At 40.0% G+C, this 27,413-nt stretch overlaps 1 protein-coding gene across 5 annotated transcripts; it reads right to left on the bottom strand.

Moving 5' to 3' along the window:
- Window positions 1–10,387: 10,387 nt before the first annotated feature.
- Window positions 10,388–27,094, bottom strand: LOC110610500 (transcriptional corepressor LEUNIG). Of its 5 annotated transcripts, none has more exons than XM_021750432.2 (19): window positions 26,950–27,094; window positions 26,702–26,773; window positions 25,550–25,647; window positions 25,326–25,435; window positions 24,479–24,775; window positions 24,312–24,400; window positions 24,101–24,185; window positions 23,942–24,017; window positions 21,766–21,815; window positions 21,315–21,605; window positions 21,023–21,184; window positions 20,331–20,573; window positions 17,665–17,782; window positions 17,427–17,536; window positions 16,975–17,124; window positions 12,153–12,308; window positions 11,941–12,057; window positions 10,953–11,159; window positions 10,388–10,718 (listed from the first exon to the last, which is right to left on the bottom strand). In XM_021750432.2, exons 2-19 carry the CDS (start codon window positions 26,731–26,733, stop codon window positions 10,575–10,577), a joined length of 2,535 nt encoding a protein of 844 aa, XP_021606124.2. In that variant the 5' UTR covers window positions 26,734–26,773; window positions 26,950–27,094; the 3' UTR covers window positions 10,388–10,574. The 5 variants fall into 5 exon arrangements, with proteins under 5 accessions (XP_021606124.2, XP_021606125.2, XP_043811361.1 ...); XM_021750433.2 differs by having other exon boundaries at window positions 24,312–24,397; XM_043955426.1 differs by lacking the exon at window positions 26,950–27,094 and having other exon boundaries at window positions 24,479–24,826.
- Between the last annotated feature and the right edge of the window lie 319 nt (window positions 27,095–27,413).

The following is a 27,413-nucleotide window of genomic DNA, read 5'->3' as shown; positions in this document are numbered from 1 at the left end:
CTCGCCAAGCTTGGCAGGAAACATGCCCGGAGCCGCTCTATCCAACCAGGACCTTCAAACCATGACCCTCCAACTACAAAATACCGCTCACTGGTTGGGGCAGATGATGCAACAAAGGGGCCTTAACACCACGGTGAATGTGTCGCTAGTGATAGAAGAACCTAGAACCAATGAACCTCGCCAACCTACCCTCAATCCCCCTCAAACAACCAGTCGAGAAACAGGAGAGCTTGCGGAGAAGTAGAGCCAGAAGCAAGGGTTCACGGAAGGAGGGCGAGGGAGTTGATCGAGAATGATGAAGTCGATAGTTATTCCGCAGGAACAACTGGAAGGATGGGGAGCGAGACAGGGGAGGAGGAGGGCCGCCAGGAGAAGAAATCCAGGCAGGAAGCGGAGAGTGTAGACCAAAAGCTGCAAAAGATGAGAGAGCAGCTTTTGGCTGAGTTAGGGGCGAAGGACCCCAGCCAAACTCTTCTACCTACCTCTTCACCCTTCTCAAAGTGGGTACAACAGGAGACCGTCCCAAAGAAATTTATGATGCCGCCCATGGCCGCATATGATGGAGCTGGGAACCCCCGGGAGCACGTCTTGAACTACAAGACCTTCATGGAGCTACAGACTTTGTCAGATGCCTTGATGTGCAAGGTATTCCCAACAACGCTCTCAGGGCCAACACGGGCGTGGTTTAACAGCCTTGAGGCCGGAAGCATTACAAGCTTCGAAGATCTGGCCACTCGCTTCATCAGCCAGTTCATAGCCGGGGTGCCAGCAGAGAGAAAAACCAGTTACTTAGAGACGGTCAAGCAGAGGAAGGATGAATCGCTGAGGGAGTACGTGGCCCATTTCAACACAGAGGCCCTACAAATCCCCGAGCTGGATGAGAGCCAGGCGGTAGAGGCCATGCAGAAAGGGACGACCTCACCCGAGTTCTTTGGCTCGTTGAGCAGGAAACCCCTGACCTCACTGGCAGAGCTCATGAAGAGGGCGGAGAGTCTGACCCCGCTCAACGTCTCCAGAGCTGAGGTGCTCATGGCAGTACAGGACAAGGAGTTCCTTCAATGGCCTAGACCTATGAAAGCTGAAGCAAGCCAGCGAGATCCTGAAAAATATTGTCAGTATCACCATACGCACGGCCATGACACCAACAACTGCTACCAGCTGATTGCCGAAATCGAGAGGCTGATAAAAAGGGGACACCTCAGAAACTTCGTGAAAAAGCCGGAGGGACAGAGGCCCCAGTCTAACCCAGCAGCTCAAGCACCAAGAAGAGTAGGAGTTGGACCAGTGAATGACGGGTCCAGTGGGACCATCAACATGATTGTCGGGGGCACAGGAGGTTGGATGAGCCGAAGGGGTAAGAAGAGAAATCGAGAGGGGGAGAACAGCAATGCCGAGGTAATGCAGGTCGTCGAGCACTCTTCAGTGGTCATCACATTCTCTCCGAAGGACGCTCAGGGTGTCCAGATGCCCCACGATGATGCCCTCGTCATTGAAGCCGTCATTCACAACTACCGAGTTAAGAAGATCTTAGTGGATGACGGGAGCAAGGTGAACCTGTTGCCCTACCGGGTTTTCCAGCAAATGGGAATCCCCGAGGAGCAGTTAGTCCGAGATCAGGCACCAGTCAAGGGGATCGGAGGGGTACTAGTGCCCGTGGAAGGGAAAGTGAAGCTGGCTCTCACTTTAGGCGAAGCACCAAGAACTCGCACTCATTATGCGGTGTTCTTAGTGGTAAAACTCCCACTGAGCTACAACGCGATATTGGGAAGACCTGCACTGTTTGATTTCGAAGCTGTGACCAGTATCAGATATCTGACGATGAAATTCCCAACAGAGGCAGGAGTGGGAGTAGTACGGGGAAGCCAAGAAGAAGCGAGAGCGGTGTACTTGGCCACAGTGGCAGAACCGAGCCCGGCAGGGGAGAAGTTAGACTCAGAAGTGCTAGAGGTCAGGGTCGAGAAGAAAGAGGCCAGGACGGAGCCGGTGGGGAACTGGAGACTTTTTCCTTATCAGAAGCAGAGACAGACAAAGTCTTCAGTCTTAACGCCGGCCTCACCGAGGAACAGAAATCCGAGGTTATGGCCCTGATCCGAGGTCACGCATCAAGCTTCGCCTGGAAGCCTGCTGACATACCCGGGATTGACCCTGGAGTAATGACGCACAAGCTGAATGTCCTCCCGGAAGCCAAACCGGTGAAGCAGAAGAAGAGGGTAGTAGGAAGGGAGAAGCAACAGGCCACCAGGGAGGAGGTCCGGAAGTTAGAAGAGGCAGACTTTATTAGGGAAGTCATGTACCCACAGTGGCTAGCAAATCCTGTATTAGTCAAAAAAGCCAATGGTAAATATAGGATGTGCATAGATTTTACTGACCTGAATCAGGCCTGTCCTAAAGATTGTTATCCCTTCCTTGATATTAATAAAATGGTCGATTCCACGGCCGGTTTTGATTACATGTCGTCTTTGGATGCTATGTCTGGGTATTACCAAATTCCGATGGACAGGTCGGACGAAGAAAAGACCTCGTTCATAACAGAAGATGGGACCTATTGTTATAAGGCCATGCCTGTCGGGCTGAAGAACGCCGGGGCAACATATCAGAGACTGATGAACAAAATCTTCAAAAATCAAATCAGCAGAAATGTAGAAGTGTATGTGGAAGATATGGTGGTCAAAAGCCCAACCTTCCAACAGCACATGGCAGATCTGAGGGAGGTATTCGAGGTGCTCGAACAGTACAGAATGAGGCTGAACCCAGCGAAATGTGCTTTCTTCATCAGGGGAGGCAAGTTCCTGGGATACATGGTGAGTGGAAAAGGCATTGAGCCCAACCCAGAGAAAGTAGAAGCTATCCTGAATATGCCAGAGCCTACTTGCGTGAGGGATGTCCAGAGACTTACTGGGAGAGTGGTGGCACTCAATCGGTTCATGTCAAGGTCGGCGGAGAGATGTTTGCCATTCTTTAAGAAGTTGAGGAAAGTGCCGAACTTCGAATGGACCGAGGATTGCCAAAAAGTCTTCAAAGAGCTCAAAAGTTATCTTAGCTCGCCTCATGTACTCAGCAGTCCGGTGGAAGGAGAAGAGCTCCTGATCTATTTGTCAGCCTCAGAATAAGCCGTCAGTGCTGTGCTGGTTAGGGTGGAAGAAGGGGAGCAAAAGCCTATCTTCTATGTCAGCAAGGTGCTTAAAGATGCCGAGACTAGATACTTGAATATCGAGAAGATTGTGTATGCTTTGTTGCTAGCCGTTTGGAAGTTCAGGGTCTATTTGGAAAGCCACCAGGGAGTGGTAATGACCAACCAGCCTCTAAAGAAGATCCTTCACAGACCAGAAACGTCAGGTCGGATGCTGGCTTGGTCCATTGAGATTAGCCCTTACTATCTAGAGTACCGACCCTGGATCGCTATCAAATCTCAGGCCCTGGCTGATTTCATAGTAGAGTGCACCTTCAATAAAGAACAAAAGGGGCCGAGTAAGCCAGCTTCCGAAGCATCGGGAGAGGAAACAGAGGAACAGCCCTCTCAGACATTCAACTGGAAACTATACGTGGATGGGGCGTCAGGCGCTGGGGGCAGTGGAGCTGGAATAATGTTGAAAGGACCCGGGGGGTTTAAGGTCTGCTACGCCCTGCGCCTAGAATTCAAGGCCTCCAATAATGTGGTAGAATATGAAGCCCTAATAAATGGGATGCTGGTGGCGATGGAGGTAGGGGCAACCGACCTTGAGGTGAATAGTGACTCCCAACTGGTGATCAATCAGGTAACAGGGGCGTATCAAGCCAGAGACCCTACCATGCAGAACTACCTAACAAAGGCAAAGGCTATCAAAGCCGAGCTCAGGAATAAAGGGATCATAGTCAGGTATCAGATAATACCTCGGGAGGAGAACGAAGAGGCGGACCTGCTCAGTCGGTTGACCAAAGAAGAACTAGAACAACTTCCCGATGAGGTATACATACAGCATGTTAGCACGCCTGCTTTTAATAAAACAATCACTGTATTTCAGGTGGAGCAAAACTAGAATTGGATGACCCCGTACCTGGAATACCTGGAAAAAGGAAAGCTCCCTGAAGACAAGGGCGAAGCAAAAAAGATAGCGGCCCGAGCTCCCAACTATCAAGCAATAAGGGGAACTTTGTACAGAAGGGGGAAATCTAGCCCGTGGCTCCGCTGTGTGAGCCCAGAGGAGGCAATAAAGGTAATGGAAGAAATACATAGAGGAACGTGCGGAGCTCACAAAGGGGCAGGAACACTGGCTAATAAGATATTCAGGCAAGGGTACTACTGGCCCACCGTTAAGAAGGAAGCAGAAGCGTTTGTCCGAAGATGTGATGTCTGCCAGAGATTTGCCAACGCCATCAATGTCCCAGCCACTCCTCAATCCAGCATCTCCAGCCCGTGGCCGTTCTCGCAATGCGGAATAGACATCCTGGGACCCTTTTCCAAGACCACGGGACAGAAAAAGTTTATAGTAGTGGCTGTGGAGTACTTCTCGAAATGGTCGAAGGCGGAAGCAATCCCCACAATAACAGCCCGCAAGATGATAGATTTTGTATGGGGGAATATCATCTGCAGGTTTGGAGTACCGAGGGTGCTCATCTCAGATAACGGCCGATAATTCGACTGCAGTACCTTCAGAGCGTTCACAACAAACATGGGCATATGGCACAAATTCTCCTCAGTAGCTCACCCTCAGACCAACGGCCAGACAGAGGTCACCAACAGAGCTATCCTCCAGGGGTTAAAGAAGAGGCTAGATGGGGCAAAGGCAAACTGGGCAGAAGAACTCAATAGCATCTTGTGGACACTCCAAACTGCCCCTAGGACGTCCACTAAAGAAACGCCTTTTGCACTTGCATTTGGCACTGAAGTCGTAGTCCCAATTGAGTTACAAGTCCCTACACACCGGGTCCAGTTTCATGATGAGAATGCGAACAACGATAAACTGAGAAGTAACCTTGATGCCATGGAGGAAATCAGGGAAGAAGCCCAAATTTGAACTGCCGCTTACCAACAAAGAGCGGCCCATTATTACAATCAAAAGGTCAGGGAAAGAAGCCTGAAGGTAGGAGACCTGGCCCTGAGAAACTTAGAAACTACAGGAAAAAGAGCGGCGGTAGGCAAGTTGGCACCGACCTGGGAGGGCCCGTTCAGAATAGCCAAAGTAGTTAAGCCTGGGGTATATCAAATTGAGGATATGGAGGGAAACCCTGAACCTCACGCCTGGAATATCCAGCACCTAAAGAGGTACTTCCCTTAAAAATGTTTGTAAAGAAAAGTATTGTACTTCGAAAACATGAATGAATGGAATAACACCATTTTTTTTTGGCAAAACAATGTTATCTCTATTACTTTGCGTATTAACTATCTCTGAAAAAGGAAGGAACAGATCCCAGAAGATCTCAGTAAGGCAGGTGACCGGGCTCCCAAAGTACCCCCGTCACCACAAAACTAGCTGAGATGACGAAGCGGCACTAAGGCTACAGAGCCCGAATTTCACAGAAGACCTCAAGGAGAAACAAGACCAGGATCCCCAAGATCTCCTGGAGCAAAAACGGCCGGTGAGATCCTTAAAGGACTCCCGGAGCAAAAACGGCCGGTGAGATTCGTAAAGGACTCCCGGAGCAAAAACGGCCGGTGAGATCCTTAAAGGACTCCCGGAGCAAAAACGGCCGGTGAGATCCTTAAAGGACTCCCGGAGCAAAAACGGCCGGTGAGATCCTTAAAGGACTCCTGGAGCAAAAACAGCCGGTGAGATTCGTAAAGGACTTCCGGAGCAAAAACGGCCGGTGAGATCCTTAAAGGACTCCCGGAGCAAAAACTGCCGGTGAGATCCTTAAAGGACTCCCGGAGCAAAAACGGCCGGTGAGATTCTTAAAGGACTCCCGGAGCAAAAACGGCCGGTGAGATTCTTAAAGGACTCCCGGAGCAAAAACGGCCGGTGAGATGCGAAGATCTCAAAGATCTCCCGGAGCTATAAGACTGGGATCCCCAAGATCTCCCAGCACGGACAGCCGGGCTAAGAAGACAAAGACAACAAAAGGCCAAAAGTGCCGACCTAGAAGCACGAACTCGGAAAACCAAGCAAAAAAGAGCCGAGCTCAGAAAGCTCAAAGGCAAACCGAAGGCGACAGGCCTCCTATGATTCGAGAGGAAATTCAGTGGCACGAGCTGAAGGCCTCAACCTCAGTTCCTATCAGAACAGAATTAAAAACAAAAGGCCAGCCCTGCTCACCACCCTAAAAGGTATACGATCTGACTTATTGATATTTTGCAAAGTCGATGTGTCCGAGACCATAGTAATAAAGTAACGAAAGAAAAATGAGGATGTCCTTGCAGGAATCGTAAAAACTCATAAGTTGAAAGTTCAGCCCATTGTTAAAAATCGAGTCCACGGGCAAGGCTAGTCCAGCCCGGAAAGAGCCTACAGATAAAAATGCCTTAGGAAAATGGATAAATTTATAAGTCAAAAGTTCAGTCGATCGATAGAATTTTAGTTCTGAGGAGCTTGAAGGTAAAAAGGAAAGAACAGTATAGTGGACACCTTAGAGAAATTACGAAGCATATAGTTTAAGTGTTTCATTCTTAACAAATCATGCTTGTAATAGTATAAGTGGCCTGATGAAGTTGAAAAAAATAGACAAAGATAAGAACTGTTCAAGTGTGCACAATGAACAAAAATTAAGTTTCATTAAAAAGGGAAAGTAATTACAGCCTATATCACAATCTATTATAAGTACCTATCCTACTGAAGGAAAAGACAGTCCATAAAGGGCTTACATGCCTAGAGGCACTGTCATCTACATAATCTGCATTCATACTATCTACATTGCTGATTGTGGGAGATCCAGCACTCTGTGGCTCAGGCCTCCCAGAACCCTCAAAAGGAGATTCAAGCCGGATAAAAGAGAACCTTCAACGACAACAGATGGGATATGACACTTGGCAAATTCAGTAGCGTTGTCGCCCTTTTGCTTACTTAAAGCAGCATAAGGAAGCCGATAAAGCATTCTGAAGGGCAATGGAACAAGAAAGCATCGACGGAAGCTTGACTGAGTGCAGCAGATCTCTGTTTCTCATAGCACAAGCGCTCTACATCAAAATCGACAGCAAGCTGATCATCTTCACCATTCCCAGCAAGGAAATCCTGACACGAATCTACCACGACCTGCTTTCTGTTACATGTGTGAGCTGCATCTTGTATTCCATAATAAACTTCAGAAATCATGTTATTCTCTGAATCCGAGTCAAGAGCAGACATCAGAGACACCACGGGAGCATCCTTTTTCTTCTCAAGAGGAAAGAGGACAGAAGCCGGTCTCCTAGAAGCCCGAGACTCCTTCAGAATGGGAATCGGGGCAGGCACTTCGGTAAGGGCAGGACGCTTGCCCCCGACCTCCTCCGCTACACTATCGCCATATGTAGAACCGGACTCCCTCTCCTCTGTAACCTGAACATTTCCCCCAGGCGCGATCTTAGTCTCGCGTATAAGGACCTTCACCTCAGTTTGAGTGACCGAGCCCGACGAGCTATAGCTTGGCGACCTTGAAGATTTAGCATTTCGAGGGCCCGGCTTCAGAGCTCGGGCAGGAGCAAGGGAAGGAGGTCGGAAAGACAACTTGGACGATCTTATTTTGGCTATGTGTGGGGAGGTATTCCCCCTCGATCGCATCGCTGAGGAGACGCCCGAGGCGGTATTCATGTCTTACCAGGGGGAGTACGAAATCCTTAGAGGGCTTAATCTGGCCCATTTTTATTTCAGAAGCTGCAAAAAATCCAAAATCGGGGCAAGTCAGATAACTTCTCAGTGGAAATCAAAAAAGCAAGATTAAAACGGGGCTCCAGGAGGGACAAGATAATGAGATCTTTGGTCTATCTTGACCCCCCTGAAGAAGACGATGAACAGACATGCCGTGGGCACGAACCCCCAGCTCAGATAATCAGACTCGAAGGAAGGCAAAATCAAGCTCACATCATTCTGAGAATCTATTAAACTAGAAGGATGAAGGGCGAGGAGAACGATTCTCCCCTTCCGGCAAGGGGCACTAACGTTAAAAAGGGGAACGTCCGGTATTTTCTGGGAATGAAGTTTCAAACGTTGGACGGGGTGATACTAAACTCTAGGGTGCCTACATCCGAGAGATTAGAGCTATCCCAAGTAAAAGAAGAAACGTACCGTGGAAATAAAGACAGGGGAATGCAGATCGCAGCGTGCACGAATGACCGAGAAAAGCAGAACCTGAGAGAAGACGAGGAAGATTTGGAAATCGATATGACGATAAGGTGAAAGGGTGTTCTGATACAAGTTACATTTAGACGATGCGGTCATAATGATTCTCGGTATTTACCCCCTCACCAGTCAGACAATAACTGATGAGAAGGTAAAGGGGTATTTGATGACCGCTGGGCTTCTCCATCCCATCATGAGGTCGGGCCGATGGTAGCAGCCCACAACTCGGAGGCTCCTAAGCCCTCGAATAGGCTGGGCCCAACCCGATCATCCTCCAGACTGGACCTCTATTTGAGTCATTTGGTCAGACCGGCCCAGCCCAGTTCAGCCTTAAGGCCCGACCTCCCTGGGTTCCGGTCCTTTTTCCTCAAACCCGGGAACGGGAAGAAATGATTGCGGGTCCAGTCATTTCGCATCCCTGTCCACTCACGCGCCGAAGAGAATTAAATGCTAGGCTGACACAGGGATGGTCCTGAGGTCATCTATACGTACGAACCTGCAACGAGGGGTAGGTGATCCTATAGCAGGATGTCCATCTCGCGTGAAGAAGACATAGAGTATAAAAGGGAGGAAATGCCCTCATCTAAGGCCAAGTTTTTCCAGATTCATAAACCCATTATAAAACCCTATTTTCTGGATCTCAAATCATCATATATTTTTATAAATTTTATAGTTAAACTTTATTAAGAAAATATTAATTAGTTTCTTATAAATTAATTTTTCAATACATTTTTATGGTTTATATTATTTATTTTATATATTTAGTAGATATTTTATTTATTTTATAAAATTATTATTTTTATTTGTTAATAATATAAATATAAATAAGTATATTTATAAACTAGATATTAAAATTTAAAAATTAAATTTATTTATCGAACAAGAGTTTTAGTGGCTATTAAATTATTTTTAAGTTTATAACTTAAAACCAACAACATCATGACCGCTTTTTTTAGTTGAAGGGATTTGAACCATTCAGAAATTACTATGCATTCATCACTTCATCGGTTAGAATCTTAGATTTCTCCGGCCGATTGCCATACTCTTTAATTGTTTTTTATTCTTACTTTCAATTTGGTTGTCGTCCTTTATTGTGTCTCTCACTCTGGCCATTGCATTGGTGCTGCTGTCGCTTCACTGGCATCATTGTGTTGCTCTCACTTTGTCGATGTCGTTGTGCTGCTGTCGCTTCACCTGCGTTGTTGCTGCTCTAGCTTCACCTTTGTCATGGTCGCTTTCTCCGTTTCATTGTTGTTGTTCTGGCTTCGCCGGCCATCTCTCATGCTACTCGCGGTCTCCCTCTCTCGTCGTCATTGCTGGTATTGTTCTTGTTTATTTTTCCTTAAATCTATATATTCTTATTTTGTGAAAGGATTTGCACTTTGTATTTCTAGATTTATTTGTATTTTTAGATCTATTTATTATAAATTTTAGATGCAAAATTTTTTAATAATGAAAAAAGTTTCTTAAATCAAGAATGATTATTTTTTAGTACGTGAAAAATGAAATTTGTAAGGATTTAGATTTTGTATTTCAGATGTGTTCTATTGCTAATTTTTAAATTAAATTTTATTTTTGATGGTGAAAGGTATTTTTTGAATGAAAGAAATTTTAAACTGAATAACTAAATTAAATCAAACTGAAATTTTTCATTCAGTTTAATTTTATTTTACTTTAAATTAGTACGGTTCGATTTTAAAATTTTAATAAAATCGATTTTTAATATTTTCAATTTAATTTTAAACCGAATCCATCTAACTAATAACAACAATAAAAACTAATGGTAAATTTAGCCCTAATTATTTTATATTACACTTTCTAAAATTAATAATAAGATTTAAAACAGCGTAGAATAAAAAATTTTAGCCCATTAAATATTTTTAAAAATATTTTAATAAGTTAATATTACTTAATTTTTTTATTATTCAATACCTTTGTATTTATAAATATATATTTTTGAAAATTAAATACAAGTTAGCCTATTAATTTCTTACCATTCAACTCTTTGAATATACTCATCTCTTAAAAGATGAGACCTGCCTCATACGAGAGAGAATGCATATGCATCGGGTATACTAAATGAACTCCTTCAAACCAGACCTATCATACATTCTTCATACTAGTTTTAGGAGAATCACCAGCATGATTAAGAGCTATCAACATTTTCATATTCTATAATTGCATTCATTAATGTAAAATGGACAAAATCTAAAAGCCCTTTCCTACTAAACAGGCTGTAGACATCTGACAATATAAACATCTAAAAAAGTATTCGTCAGAAAACCTGGAAACTGGTTAGCATAAACATTTTTTAATGGTAATTTGAGAAGACCCCAAAAACCGATGAGATCACTTCCAGAGCTTGACATGCTTATCATGACTAGCAGAAGCTACAAAACCGGTAACACTTGACACTGCTAAATCAGATACCAGTTTGTCATGCGCAGCTATAGTCATCATCTTGTTTTCTGCCATGTTCCAAAGCTCCAGAGTCTGGAAGACCATATGACGAGACAGAGAGCAAGAGCATCTTAGCCAATTTGATAATCAATAGGCTCATTTAATACTTCTAATAAACAGCAACCAAATTAAAACAAAAGAACAAACCTCCATCCCTTCAAATCCACATCCAAGACAATCAAGGCATTACCTTGCAATTTTAAAATATAATCCAGCACGCAAAATGAATTCAACATTGCATAGGGAAATAAAGCAGCAATAACTTGCCTCGTAGCAACCAATTATCAGCATAGACGAATAAGTGGGGTGGAAAACACACGTATGAAATTTGTTTCCAGTGCAGCTCAATTCATGAACACATTCCCCTTTGCTGCCGGACCCCACCGTCCACACCCTAACCAAGTCATCACTCACAGATGCCACAAACTCACCAGAAGGATCCCAACACACAGAATGGATATGATTTTTATGGCCCTACAATGAAAAATTCCACATTCATATTACGGAAGTGGTGAGAAATCTTGGAGTCAATTATACCATCGAACAGACAATGAATCCATCAATATGAAGAATAAACATGAGCAATGTCAGAGACCATTACAACATTTTACTTTGGAGATATAGACCTAAAGACTGAAATTTGTCTGTTTTGAAAAATGGATGGTAAGAATTATATTTCAACACAGAAAACGACACATTCTAACCTTCTGCCACCAAACACAAGTGCAGCTAAAAGATGTTTCGATTCAGGGAAGCATCATAAACAATACAGATGCACACAGCAACCTTGCATTTAAGAAAATATATGCCAAAATTATGATCTTTTTTTTATTAAAAAAAAAAGTCATCCTCAACTCGTTCACAAGATGGTCATAAGGCAGAAGGTTCTCTGTTATAACTGCTTAATCAGTGCTGTATCATTCCAGGTTTCATTTTGTTTATAATGTTTTCTTGAAAAATAATTAAACCTAATGCCGCCCTTGAACTAGGGAAACTGTGAGACTCCTAGTAGCCATCCCTGAAATCCGGGGAGGCATCTTAGAAGCAAGACAAAAAGAAATCCACTATTTGTTCTAAATCAAGAAACATGTGGAGTAAGATCCAAAATACCAGAAAAAGCAACAAGCATAGGCCGATCAATTTATCAAGTTCCCATTAAAATAAGCATAAAGGTATCTGATTATTATGATAATTACTCCACTAAAATAATGGAAGAATATTGTTCACTTATTCTAATATGATGGATGCAACCAACCTGCAATTTAAGCCTGCAAACTTGAGTCTCAACATCTAGGATGGATACCACATTCTCTGCAGCAGCTGCAAGGACCCTTCCGAGATGAGGTTGAAATCTTGTCTGAGTAGCACCTCCCTAAAAGAAAGACAATGCAATTAAATCCACAAACATTGATAAAATAATGATTTTGCACTAGACTTCTGAACATGCATAACAGCTGCAACTTATACCTTCAAAACTCCAACACAACTGCCATTCCTGATACTCCAGTAGCGAATGTCACTGTTGTTATCACATGAACATATAAGATCCTCTTTACTAGGATGGAACTCCACTGACATGACGGTTGTAGAATGTCCGGTAAATGTGTGAAGTGAGTAGCCTGGCTGCAGATTGGAATAATCCATTGAACCAACTTAGTCAGACAAATAGGTGTTTAAGATAATTTATGTGGTTTAAATAATTCAACCCTATCAGATACAGGTCCTTAAAAATATAAGCCTCACATAATGAGATTCACAATGCCTTTTGGTTACAAGGACCTTGACTTAATTTCCATCAGGACAATTTTCAACCCAACTCAACCAACGAGGTGACTTTCTTAATTATTGAAAATAAGCCACCAATACTTGTTAAACAGTATCTCCTAATAGTGATTATATATCCTCTGAAGGAAAATTTCATAATTTTCACTTGAAAAGCAAATAATAGATGCCCCATACTGATAAGGTCACTGCCATTTCATAAACGTGAAGTAATGTTTAAGTGCATAACGTACAGTTGCTCATAAATGCTTGTATATGAATGTAAAGCTCTAAACACTTGGATCATGTAGAAAGATAATATTTGTTATTGTCTCACAATAGAGATTACAACCTATTTATACACGAGAGACAGTATCTAAACAGGAAGGAAAATCAAGTCTATGATTATACAATCCCTAAGATTAAGCAACTAACCCATCTATCAATATTTACTTCCTATATTAACATATTTACTTTCTATAACTTATAACACTCCCTCTCAAGTTGGATCATAAATGTTAATCATGCCCAACTTGTTACATATATAATCAACTCGAGTCTCATTCAGAGCTTTAGTGAAAATATCTCCTAATTGTTCTCCAGTTCGGATATGTCCTGTTGATATTATCTATTGTTGGACCTTTTCACGAACAAAATGACAATTAATCTTGATGTGTTTAGTCCTCTCGTGAAATACTGGGTTGGAGGAGGCAATGTGGATAGCTGTTTGATTATCACACCACAACTTAGCAGGCACCGAATTTGTGAACCCAATTTCTTCCAACAGTTGACGTACCCACAAGATTTCATAAACGGCTTGTGCCATTGCTCGATATTCAGATTCAGCACTAGAACGGGAGACCACATTTTGCTTCTTACTTTTCCATGAGACCAAGTTACCTCCTACAAAAACACAATACCCAGTAGTTGACCTCCTATCAACTTTCGAGTCCTGCCCAATCAGCATCAGAAAAGCATTCAATATTTGAGTGCCCATGGTTACCATAGAATAGGCCTCGCCATGGGGCTCCTTTAAGGTAACAAAGAATCTGTCCCAGAGCATCCGTCCCAGAGCATCCCACTAGGCAACAGTAGGAGAAGACATAAACTGACTTACCACACTCACAGAATATGCAATATCAGGACGAGTCACCGTCAAATAATTCAGCTTGCCAACTAATCTTCTATACCTTCCAAGATTTGCAAATGGCTCACTGTCTTCTATGGTAAGTTGAAGGTTAGGGGTCATTGGGGCACTACAAGGCTTAGCACCCAATTTTCCTGTTTCTGCCAACAAATCAAGAACATATTTTCTTTGAGATAAGAAGATACCTTTCTTATACCGCATAACTTCGATTCCCAAGAAATATTTCAAGGAACCCAAATCCTTTGTATGAAACTGTGTTTTAAGAAATTCTTTTAGGGATGTGATGTCAGCAATGTCACTTCCTATAATAACGATATCATCCACATATACTACAAACAGAATTACTCCACTATCAGAATTTCTATAAAACACTGAGTGATCACACTTACTCATCTTCATTCCAAACTGTTGGACCACCTCACTAAACCTGCCAAACCATGCCCGAGGACTCTGTTTGAAGCCATAAAGGGATTTTCGAAGTCTACAAACCTTACCTGACTCCCCCTGAGCAACAAAACCAGGTGGTTGCTCAATATAAACCTCCTCCTGAAGATCACCATGAAGAAAAGCATTTTTAATATCCAATTGATGCAAAGGCCAATCATGAGTAGCCGCCAAGGAAATAAATAATCGGACAGATGCGAGCTTGGCAACTGGGGAGAATGTATCAGAATAGTCAACTCCATAAGTTTGTGCATAACCTTTGGCCACTAAACGGGCCTTGAGGCGAGCAATAGATCCATCAGGGTTTACTTTCACTGCAAACACCCATTTGCACCCAATAGCCCGCTTTCCTGGGAGCAAGGACATCAACTCCCAAGTACCATTAATGTCAAGGGCCATCATTTCCTCTTCCATTGCAGCACGCCAACCAGGATGGGACAAAGCCTCAATAACAGTTTTGGAAATTGAAATAGAATCTAAAGCAGTGTCAAAACAACGAGAAGAGGAGGATAATTGATCATAAGAGACAAGATGAAATAGGATAAGTGCAAGTCCGTTTACCTTTGCGAAGAGCAATGGGCAAATCCAAATCAGACAGTGAAGGATCAGTGGGAGCAGGATCAGTCGATGAAAAAGCAGGTAGCGGAACGGAGTCAGAGTCCTCTAAGCGTCTGGAATACACATGAAAGATGGGAGGGCGACCTGGCACATGAGCGAAAGGTGTAGGAGTAGTCTGAGGAGACAGAGAGCGAACAGTGTAAAACAAGAGGTCATCTTCCTCCTCCTGAGTGTTATAAACAGATGATGGCGGAAAAAACGGAGTGGACTCAAAGAATGTTACATCCGCAGACACAAGATACCGATTCAAATCAGGAGAAAAACAACGATACCCTTTCTAACGTCGAGAGTAGCCAAGGAAGACACATTTGAGTGATTTGGGATCCAATTTAGTAACCTGTGGACGAACATCACGAACAAAACAAGTACAACCAAAGATACGTGGCTCAATAGGAAACAAAGATTTAGTGGGAAACAAAATGTTATAAGGGATATCACCATGAAGGATGGAGGAAGGCATGCGATTGATCAAAAAACAAGCAGTATTGATCAAAAAAGCCCAAAAACATTTAGGTACCTTCATTTGGAATAAGACGGCTCTGGCTACTTCAAGAAGATGTCGATTTTTTCTTTCAGCAACTCCATTTTGTGAAGGAGTGGCAACACAAGAGGACTGATGAAGAATCCTTTTTTGTAACAAATAAGATTGAAATTCCCCAGAGAGATACTCTTTAGCATTATCACTTTGCAATATACGGATGGAAGTATTGAATTGGGTTTGGATTTCAGCATAAAATGCACAAAAAATAGAAAATAATTCTGAACGACTCTTCATTAAAAATAACCAAGTAGTACGAGAGAAATCATCAACAAAAGTAACAAAATACTTAAAGCCAGACTTAGACACAACAGGACAAGGACCCCAAACATTTGAATGGACTAACTCAAAGGGGGACGAAGCTCGTTTATTGACTCGAGACAGTATATGTAAATGATGATGTTTGGCAAATTGACAAGACTCACAATCTAGAATAGGCAAAGAATGAAACTGTGGGTATAACTTCTTCAAAGCCGAGAGAGAAGAATGCCCCAAACGACAATGAACATCAAAAGGTGTTAAACGCGTGGAGCATACCAGAGATCGAGGAGATCGAGATAGTTGCTGATCCAAGACGTAAAGACCCTCTGACTCACTCCCTCTACCAATAATCTGCTTCGTTCAAAGATCCTGAAAAACACAGTGATCAGGAAAGAATGAGACACAACAATTCAATGCACGAGTGAGTTTACTCACGGAAAGCAAATTAAATGCGAATTTAGGGAGACATAATACAAAGGATACAGAAAGAGAAAGGGTTAAGTTGACATGACCAGAACCCATGACAGAAGATTTAGTGCCATCAGCAAGAGTAACTTAAGAAGGTGATGTATGAGACTCAAGATTGGACAAAAGGGTAGAATTACCTGACATATGATCGGTAGCACCAGAATCAATAACCCATTTGGAAGATGAAAACACAAGACATGCAGTAGAGTTATCTAACTCGGCAATTGCAGTGATAGAGGAGGAATTAGAGGATTTTAGAGATGCCTGGTATTGGATGAATTGTGCATACTCATCTGTAGATATCAAAATTCCCTGATCGGAAAGATCCATTCAATTTGTGTTCCGTGATTTTAGTCATCATAGGAATCACATCAATTACGGTGGTGGTTTTAACTTCAGCCATAAGGACAACCAACCTAAAACGATAGCAACAAAAGAAACACAGAATCAGAAAACAGTACCTGGCGTGAACAGTACCATGTGAACAGTACTCCGTGAACAGTACCAATAAACAGTACCGTGAACAGTGCTGATGAACAGTACCCGAATATGAATAGTACCTAAAACACCTCCACCCAACACCCGAACGGCAAACAAACTTCAGATCTGACAAGGGGATGGTGTGGCGACTCTAACGACGGTGAGATCCAAATGTTACTTTTTATGGTAACCTAAATGAATAGAGCCCTAAGTCTCAAAAAAAAAAAAATTAAAACTTGACGAGAGAGAGAAAAAATTAAATCTCTACGAGAAAGGCTCTGATACCATGTAGAAAGATAATATTTGTTATTGTCTCACAATAGAGATTACAACCTATTTATACACGAGAGACAGTATCTAAACAGGAAGGAAAATCAAACTTATGATTATACAATCCCTAAGATTAAGCAACTGACCCATCTATCAATATTTACTTCCTATATTAACATATTTACTTTCTATAACTTATAACAGATCATCACCAAATCACAGTATATCACACTTCAGATTCAATCCATTCACAAAAAAATAAATCAGCAAAACAATTATGAAAAGAGAACATGTTTACTAACATTATCAGCATCCCAAACTCTGACAGTTTTGTCAGCTGAAGATGTAGCAAGCCGTGAGATGCTTGGGCTGAAACATACATCAGTGATCCATTGAGAATGTTCTTCAAGGGTGGACTTTGCAGTAAAAGACTCTGTGCACCACAGTGTAGCCTGCAGGACATAATCATCAAGCCAACAGTTGTTTATTCCTTTTTCTCTTTATCCTGTTCTGGAAATCTTTTCAAGGAAAAAAAGAAGACAGAAATGATGGGGAAAAGAAAAAAGTTTCATATGCAGCACTGTTGAGCTTTCTCTTCATCACTATGAGTGACAGCATGTTCAGCTTGTAAGATGACTTGAACCATCCAAAGAGATGAGAGATCGCAACCCACCAACCCCCCTCACCCGCACCCAGAAGAATTAAGGTGAAGGTTACAAAAACCCTCCACAACATCAGTGTAGCTAGTAATTACCTTTTTGTCATGCCCACCAGTTGCAAGCAATTTTCCATCAGATGAGAAGTGACAACATTCAACTTTACTCGTACTCACAGGCACATGCCGGATCTCCGACAATGCAAAGCCTACATTAGAATAAAAATGTCAATTTAGAGGCGAATTTACATGATTCTACAATCTGAATCATCCACATCCTTAAATGTCTGCACAAGGCAGTGAGCAACAACAAGGGAAGGATTAGCATTATCTGTACCTTTGTTGATATCTGCAGATTGACCAAACCTATCTCTAAGATCTGCAACATCATGAGAAAAGAAAGAGTCTACATTGTCCTCCAGAGTTCTATCATCTACAAAATGGTCCATATCAGCCTGCAACAGATTAACTTGATTATTGATTCCAATACAATGCTTATGGCCTTTCCTCCCAAGAGTAATAATAACTCTAAAAGGATGTTTTCACAGATACAAAGGTGTTGACATGAAGGGCTTGTTAATGGAATTGAAGCCAATAAGACGTGATCTTCTAATCAGGTGATCACAAATACTCTACTTAGGACTGAACAATTTAACATAATCTCCACTGGAAATTCCTCCCAAATGTAATAAAAAACTCTGAAAAGGACACATTAATCAAATCACAGAAACCCAAAACAAAAGTAATTTGTGTTGACATGAAGAGCTTGTTTCATTGCAAATATCCTTCTTAGGACTGGATAATTTAATATAATCTCCAGTGGCTTTTCCAACTCAGTTAATACTCATTTAGAATATTATATTGATGAATGTTAATCAACTAGCATGTTATTGACCCCTTGCATGAATATCTCACAGATTAGGCAAACGCTGAAAATAGCAATGCAACAAAATCTATATTCCTTTCACCTTTTTCCAGCCCCAAACCACTGATTAAAATTTAGGTTAATCAACATCTGAAGTCTGAATTACTATACAAGCCATTTGCAGTGTTAGCATAAACATTCCTTGAGAAACTGCTAATCTATAACATTCGCCCAATGGAGCAATTAAATACAATTCATGTAAAGTAACTCATATCCCTACACTTCGTTGTTCTCACTTACTCTCATAAGAATAAGCCACAAGAAAGCATTGATTTAGATAATTAATTAGCACATTAGACTGACTAAAATGGCAAGTAAACCTGTCCCCTTCCAAATCAACTAACTCAGGGAGTAGGCGAAAAAATCTGGAGAACCACCAAAAAAAAAAAAAAAAAGAAAACTCTTATCTCATCATCTTCAAATGTCATTCATCAATAACTCACTTGTATTTCTTTTTTCTGGGAAATAAAAACTCAGTGCAGCAAATTTCCTCAGAATAAAACATGCCAACATATGCATAGAATTTTGACATCTGAATATCAATTTAAATAGTGGTCACAGATAATAGAAACAGGCTTACAATCGTAAAGTAACACTAATGATATGGCTACAAAATTTAAAAGAAAAAAAAATAGTTAGCGAAGTTTATGAAACGAATAGAATTTAAAGATATAAGCAAACTAAGATATGCAACTAAATAATATGCATAGAAATCAAAAGAAGTCCTTAAATCCATCATTATTAGACATAAAGAACTAAACATAAACAACCAAAAACAAAAGAAAATAACTCACCCTTTGCAAGATATGGATGTAGATACTCTCCTTCACTTCAAATAAACCTTAATTAATTAATGATCTTATAGCTCAAAAGCGAAAGATTTGTAAAAAGAGAAAAAAGATAGATTATAAGTCAAGCCCAAAACAAAACAATGAAATATGCTGCTGCTCCCATCTGAAAAAAGGAAAAAGGAAATTCAAGTAGAAGAACAGGAGAGGAAGTTCGCACGACTAGTGGACCGTTACTGCTAACGGCAAGTAACAGCCATTATAGATTCCTTTTTTCCAATAATCAATGGGGATAACAGTAATGGAGGCCTTTAACACCTGTAGATAACTGTTGTTACTAATGGCCGTTATTTAAAAACCATGATTTGGATATAAACAATCATTGTTGATAAAATAGAGCAGATAATAATTCCACCCCAAAAAGCAACTTTCAGGAGGAGGATTGACTGAATCATATATGAAATATTTTTCTCAAACCTCAGCTGATATAAGACTCCACAAACTCCCTGACGCCCAGGACAGAATACTTAGAGCGTCTGCTATGACTCCAAATCAAGACTGGGGTTGGCTACTATATCATGTTGATAAATAGATTGGGTTGGAGAAACAGTTATCCGTTGAAAACATGGAAGTAAAACATGTTAAGAAAATAATTGCTCATTCTTCATGAACAGTGCACAATATACAGCTGCAATGCCATTCTGTTGTAAAAGGGGCATTTGTGACAGGTCACTGTTCCTAGTTCCTACCATAGAACAAAAGCAAGCCTCACCAAGAAATCAAGGTTGCTAAACTAATACAGAACAAACCAGGCAGTCCAAAACATTAGCAGTATAGATTGAACAAAGAACAATTAAACAAGCTAATCAGAGGAAGTTTGCTGACTGAACCTAATGGAACCTTTCAAACTTTTTAGTTTGTCACACTTAGACGCAGATAAATTAGCCAGTAAGAGGCAATGGCTTTCTAAAAGCTCTGTAAGCAAACCCCATTTAAAAAAAAAAGGTTGTGCTTCCTTCTTTTTTTTTTTTTGTCGAAGGTGCTTCCTAATTTGTTTGTTGTTAATTTTGCTTTTTCCTACCTTTTATATGATGCACATTTCTTTCTTTCTCTCTCCCCTGTGTAAGTCTCTAGATTAAAATAAAATGAAAAAGAGAGGGAAAAAACAAGAATACATCTTAGCATACAAACTGGCTTAAAATTAACATAAACCAATCAAAATAAATAACACCCTGGGTAAGATCACTCCAAATGAAATTAACAAGGCAGAAGGAAATAAAAATTGCTCACCAGTTCATTTGGGGAAGATGCAAGGGGGCCCAATCCATCAGACCCAAACATGAGCATAGACTTTGAGGAACCGCCATTGTGTGGCAAAGTAGGAACTGAAATATCATCCCCTGGCGTGTGAGTAGAAGGTGTTGAGGGAGAACTTAGGGATGGTCCGGTGGTGTTAGTTGTGCCTGAGCTATTGGCAGCACCAGAGGATGACCCTGGCTGCTTTCTCTTTCTCACAATTTGACCTTTTGAAGTCTTAAACAGGCAAGAGTTTCACTTAGATTTAAAAGCTTGATCAATACCTTAGTGACGGGGAATATATTGAGGTCTTAACTACAGATAATTCATGCACACGCAGGCACACATACCTTTACATGGCTAAATGAAATTCAAAGCACAAAGAAGTGTGACAGAAAAAGAGCGTGAATACACTGCATCTAAAAAAAAACTCAAGAATGCAGCTCTAATAACCCCTCATGTCACACAGTGGATGCAGATATGAGAATATACATGAATTTCCATCTGGCAACACCACACCACAAACTTCTCATAACAGCACAACATGCTTAAGGATAAAGCATACAACAGTCAAGCTGAAAATACAGTCACTGGGCTTCATTTTGTGAGTGGTCAAGGAATGGAAGAAAGCTACATATCATCAAAACTCAAAAAAACTACACGCCACAATAATCTAGACAGCAAACCTGGTCATTTCCACGAAAAGTGTCTGACATGCTACCATCCACTGTCATGCTGCTAGAACCAATAATTTTGTCTTGTTGCTGGAGGCTTTGATTTGGATTTTGAGGTTGCTGACTCACATGTGGATGCTGTTGGTTCTGGTTCTGCAATTGTTGCTGCTGTAACTGAGAAATATGAAATGACACATTAGCCAGTGGTTCCAAAAAGCCAGGAGGAAGAGACCAGATAACTTAATGGAAAATGCAAATATTTATAAGTTTCATCAACATTATGTGCAAAGGGAAAAAAGATTACCTTGATCAGTAGATCAGTGTCTCCATGAGGCAATATAGGGCTATTAACTTGCAACAGCGATCCAAAGTTACCAAGAATATCACCAGAATTTAAGGCGTCATCCTTCCCAAGACCCATATTCTGGTTACTAAGAAGCATTCTCAGTTTTCTTCGCTCCAAATCACTCATAGATTGTGATGCCAAGTATTGCTGTGCTTGAAGGATAAACTGCTGCTGTAGCTGAAATTTATTGAGTGGCAGAGGGGATGGCATCAACTTCTGATGCTGAAGAAGCCCAAGCTGATCAACTCCCTAATAAAGTGTGGAGATATATTGGTTTGTTCTAAATCAAATGCGTTAACCAATATAAGATTTCATAATTCTTCACATAGAAGTTCATTAAATTTTCCTTAAGCAAATTTGATCTATTATGCAATCCAAGGGTCATATCAAATGTTACTAAAAAACTTACGGTCAGAGGCCATCCTTTCAAAGTTAAGTTGCTTCCCCCTTGATTTGGTCCTGTGCATACATGAGACTATATATTAGTTCCAACAAACCACACAAATCAAATAAATAGCCTTTTTACCCTCTATTTAAATTTCTTGTCAGGCGTACCAAATGTGATGCCCAATTATATTTAACTCATGATGAAATATGATGATTAAACTCAAAATGTCTAAAAACACAAAAAATAAATCAGAGTACCAATGACTCAATATATATTATAAAATATAAATTTTATTCAGACCTAAACTCTATACACTTTAACGTACTTTCTAACTTCATTGAATAAAGCCGGCACTACACAAATGGTGTAAGCATAGATTTGATCTTACAGGCTCACGTATCATTAACTACACACTTGGTGATCATATAAGCCCTCTTAAAAAGTTTCTGAACTCCTCCGCTACATAATTGCTTCTCCGCATAATAATATGTACACAAACTGACATGCAACAACTTGCAGAACTGAATATTAAGGCTAGATTTGGGTTAGTAGCAAGCTAGAATCAGTAGAAATGGACAATTAGGGCATGTTGAGAAGCAAAAATTAAACAAAAGAAGAATTGAGTTATTCAGAATGCAAATTAGGTTCTGTAGACAATATTGTATAAATAGTAAAACAAAATTTTAGTCATTCCAGGCAAGGTCCCAAATAGGCATGAAATCTAGGATAAAATTGCTTCACACAATCCAAGAAGCTCACTGCTAGCTTTTATCAACAATAAAACTCCATCATCAGAATTACAATGTATTGTGAATAACTCATTAATCCTAAACCTTTAAGATGGTGGGCTTCAATACCAGCCATAACCCTCTAGGTATTTCAATTCCCAAGGAGAAGCTTCAAACAAGATACTATCCTAAATCAATAAAGGACTCCAAATTTAAAAATCAAAAACATTAATGAGTCCTTAAAATGTCTAGACATATTTTCCAGCAAACCTGGAAATTATGCAATTAACTTGTTGAATCTCACATCGGTTGTGGAAAGGGGTAATGTGCCTCTTATATGGGCCATAGGCACTCTTCCCCTTGAGCTAACTTTTGGGGTGAGTTAGGCCTGGGCCAAATTTAACATGGTATCAGAGTCTCCCCATCCGATGTTAGGCCTACTATAAATATGTCACGCATCAGTAAAATTCTGAGCGTGAGAAGGGTGTGTTGAATTCCACATCGGTTGTGGAAAGGGGTAATGTGCCCCTTATATGGGCCATAGGCCCTCCAAGTCTCCCACTACTTAAGAAACTTCGAAACAAGGTTATGAAGGCCTAATTACGTTCCAACTAAGCTTCTCATCATCAAACATGGGCCATATATGTCCCATGCAACATCTAGAACATAACTCCAAGTCTCTTGAGTCTTTAATTCAGAATTTTCTTGAGTTCCTTGTCTGCATAAGTGTATGTAAACAGTTACAGAACAGTAGTATCAAAATTAGCAAATGTGGTAGCTTGTAGCCAATTTAATTCCAAAACAAATATTTTGTAACAAAATTCATTTTGATTTCCCTTTTTTATTCTATGCACATTTTGCCAAAATTTTTGCTTTCATATATATCACGGATAAGAAGCCTGATTTAAATCAATCCTAGGTAATCAACTGGTCTTCATGTCACATGTCCCAAATTTCAACTCAAAGTACATGAATCCCCAATTTTATATATGCCATTTTATACCATCTTTGTCAAGAATATATACATATATGGATTTGCAAGTAATTTTACCCTATAATATATAAAATTAAGGATTTAGATCATCCTTTGTTTGTTAAACTGCTAAAACTCTTTTCTCAATGTAATAGTTTCCGCAAATTTAAAATTTCTCATACGTGTCTGTGTGCTTGTTGGTCTCTATATATCTATCAAAGACTAAAACATATTGTTAAAGAAATGTGAAAACTAATATTGCTTCCATCATAATACAATTTTCTTACACATTCTACATGAACATCTGCAGAAATCAAGGGTACCACTCATCACCAATCTACAATCACAAACTCCTAAACTGTATCATAGAGACAGCAACCAGTTAAGGAGATTTGTTATTCGGTACACATTTTTTTGAAAATCTAAGATGATGTGTAAGTATGGAAGTTTCCATTAGAATGGTAAAAGGAAATCAATCACACTATTCAATCCTTACCATGAACTCCAATCAATGAACCTTCTGTACCACCAGTTCTGGGATTTATCATGGCATTAATCTCATTCTTTGTGTCCTGTTGCAACAAAAATTTACCAGTATAAATAACAAGTATTAGAGTAGTAAAGGTCATGTAAAAAATCTAACATAGAAGTTTACCTGGTTAGATGCAGGAAGTTGCTGACTCCGGTGTTGAGCTTGCTGCAGATTTCCTGAGCCTCCAGGAGTACCATGCAGTGTTTGCCTACGCCAAAAAACATGACAAATATAAAGGCTTAGCTACAAAAAATTTTGACAGTCCCAATCCAGAAGAAGACAACAATAAATGGCATAATCATCACGGCAAAAACAATATCAAGTGGAAAAGTACCTTGGAGGTAATCTGCCCAATGCAGCTGCTTTCAGCAAAGAAGCATGATTTGGATCCAGAAGCTGCCCCACATTATCACTTAATTGCTGCTGCATAATAATATGATGTTAAACTGCAAGATGGAAAATAGAAAGATATCAATCTTAAATCTCCTACAAAATGAGCACCTTCATGGACACCTCATCCAAGGAATCTCTCTGAAGTGGAAGGTTTAGTCTGTCCTCATATATTTTTGCTGCCGATGCATTTGCAGTTGCAGGGCTATGTCTTGCAACATCTTTAGCAGCAGGCCTGTTGACAGTTCCACTGGGATGTTGGTTCCCATCTCTTCGTTGCTGCTGCTGCTGCTGCTGCTGCTGTAATATCAACTGCTGCATCCGCATCTGCTGATGTTGTTGAGGTTTTGAATTCTGTTGCTGTTGCTGATGCTGCTGATGCAGCTCCCGAGCCTTGACCATTTGAGTCTATTATTTTCAAATGTTTTGAATCATAAGTTTGTCAAGTATACTCCCAATCTGGAAATTATACAGCAAATTGATGAAGAAAATCTAATGAAACAGAATACACCATTTTTATTTTATTGAAATTCCAAAGACACAGGCTACTATGTTTATGCAAAAAATGTGGAGAAAACTATTAAATCCTTGCATATAAATTTGGATATTGTCTATTGGTATAAATTTACACCAAAAGTTACAAGTTCAACATGTGGATAAAACTTCCTTGAGACACTTTTCTCCCCTTTCTACAGGAAGGATTCAAAAATGTCAAATAGACAACTCTTTTAGCCACCTAAAAATGCAATTCCAATTTCCTTAGAAATTAGATACATTATGTGGTTGAACATAGAAAGCACAATACAGAAATTAGCCCCACACTATTTAGGCATTCAGGGGACCAAGGAAATAAATAAAGCAACCAAAACAGAGAGCATGAGAAAGTTAACCAAAAAGAACTGCTAATGGATATAAATTACACTTTGTTTGGGGGGGGGGGGGGGGGGCATAAACTGACCTCAATGTAAGACATTGCGTCTTCTGAGTAATTCTCATTTGTCCTGGCAATGAAGATGTCCCAAAAGACAGACCACCATTCAGAGAGAAAACCACCAGGTGCATCAATAGCTGGGAAATCAACATTAATTGAGTTACAAGAAGATGAATTAAAAAGCACAATTGGAGGAGATGTCCCTTTTTTCCTGTGCTTCTCAATGTATCTTTTCTATTAAACAGTCTTACCAACAGGATTTGTGGACACCTTCCCTTCAGACTGAAATGCCTTTGCAGAATTATGCAGTTTTCTCTTCATAAGGTAATCGTATATATACACATCCAGCCTATTGCACCAAGGAATTGAAACATAATAGCAATCAGAAATCCTCAAGTATAAAAACATGTAATAATGGCAAACACATAAGAACACAGAAGCCTTGAAAGCTAAGAGATTGTAGAGTTCAGACAAGTGATAAAAAGAACACAGTTATTGTTCTAAAGCTTGCCACAGTTCAAACACTGAAAACATAACCATAACCCACTGAATATAGCACATTAGTACATCATACTTGAAGTTACAATTCCATGTTCCATATAAAAGCTCAGGCCGCAAGAGTAGAAACTTTACTCCCCAATTTACTCCAAATGAACAGTCAAATGATCGATTTGGTTGAGAATCGCTCGTCAAAATCCATTTTGTATCTCAAATTGTAGGGAAAAAAACAAAATACTCATAAATGCTCACCCAAACCCTTCTACAAATTAAAATTTTTATTTCCTAAAACAAGCCAGGGAACTTGCTTTAGTTGAGGTCATTTATATCTGTAGTGAAGCAAAAACATAAGGCTCAAAATGGGGAATAGAATAGCAGAAAGACAATTAAAAATATAAATAATCCCTAAAGAAAACAATCTCCCAATCAGTAGTGGCAATGGCATTAGCAATGATTAACACCGCAAACAGAAATGTGAAAAATGCAAAGTAAAATAAACTCCAAAGGGATAAGCACTTGCTCATTCGTACAAATCATAAAGGCCACAGCAGCAATAAAAACAAAAGAGAAGCCATGTCTCAAAACCCTATCCAGAACAGAGGCAAACATAAACTTATATTAAATATCCAAAATGTACGAAATTACCAAGCAAACCAAAAACCAAAATGAAGGAGATATTACTAAAAAAAACAAAGCATGCTCAAGAATAAAAAGAAATGCCAAGAAAACACCAAAACCACAACAAACCATTACACTGCCACTTCCAAAAATATAAAATAATAATAAAAAGAAAAAACCCCAAAAAGAAAAATGAAACCCAAACGTCTTAAAAACCAGAAGAGGGTAAACCCACAAAAAGAATGACTAAAGAATGCAATAAAGAAGAACGACCAAGTAATTCTTACATTTTATCAGCTTCCCATTTGGTCTTAGACATGACTGCCGTAGTACTTGGATAACGAAGGCTAATGCTTTGACTGAAAATCCAAAAGGAAAACCGTTAGGAACTGTAGTGAAAAAGAAATTCTTAAAAAAAAAGGGCAGGCAAAAAGTATTTGTTGAGATTCTGTGGAACACCATCCTAAGAGATTGAAAAGAACAAAAAAAAGGAGAAGAAAAAGAAAAGAAAATGGTTTGAAAACGGGCGTCACACCTTGCTCCAGTCGCACACGATAATCTTGTAACGCAAGGCAAAACTTACTCGGCAAGGAAATGCTACTCTAGTGTATCCTAAAACTACATTATGCCTGCGCCTGTCTGCGCCATCCCATTATCTAATTTTCTTTCTTGTTTTGGCGCTTCAAATTTTCCATCACCTTTTTCTTGATTTTTTTTATTGTTACTCTCGACACGTGTATTTATATTTTTAAGCATATTCTACACAAAAATTCAAATGTTTGAAAAAAAAATTGTATTTCTATATTAATCTTTTCTTCTTAAACAATCAAACTAAAACTTTAGAATTAGTTATGATTTTATCAATATATTAAATTAAATTTTAAAAAGTCAATAGTAAATTATAATATGGTAGTTTAAATTTTATTTAATTAATAAAATAATCTTTTAAAAATAAATATTTCTATTTTAATCATGTATATTAAATTTAATAATTTTCTC

The sequence above is a fragment of the Manihot esculenta genome, chromosome 3, assembly GCF_001659605.2.
Source record: "Manihot esculenta cultivar AM560-2 chromosome 3, M.esculenta_v8, whole genome shotgun sequence".
Classification (NCBI taxonomy): Eukaryota; Viridiplantae; Streptophyta; class Magnoliopsida; order Malpighiales; family Euphorbiaceae; genus Manihot; species Manihot esculenta.
The sequence above is the reverse complement of the archived record's forward strand: the minus strand, read 5'-3'. Positions and strand labels throughout refer to the sequence as shown.

What these genes read in the sequence shown, in the direction of transcription:
- LOC110610500 (XM_021750432.2), bottom strand. Translation starts at nt 26,733, where the DNA reads ATGTCTAAGACCAAATGGGAAGCTGATAAAAT. An exon ending in AAATGGGAAGCTGATAAAAT is followed by an intron (nt 25,648 to 26,701) that starts GTAAGAATTACT and finishes TTGGTGCAATAG; the next exon opens with GCTGGATGTGTATATATACG. An exon ending in CTGGTGGGCATGACAAAAAG is followed by an intron (nt 17,125 to 17,426) that starts GTAATTACTAGC and finishes TATGTCCTGCAG; the next exon opens with GCTACACTGTGGTGCACAGA.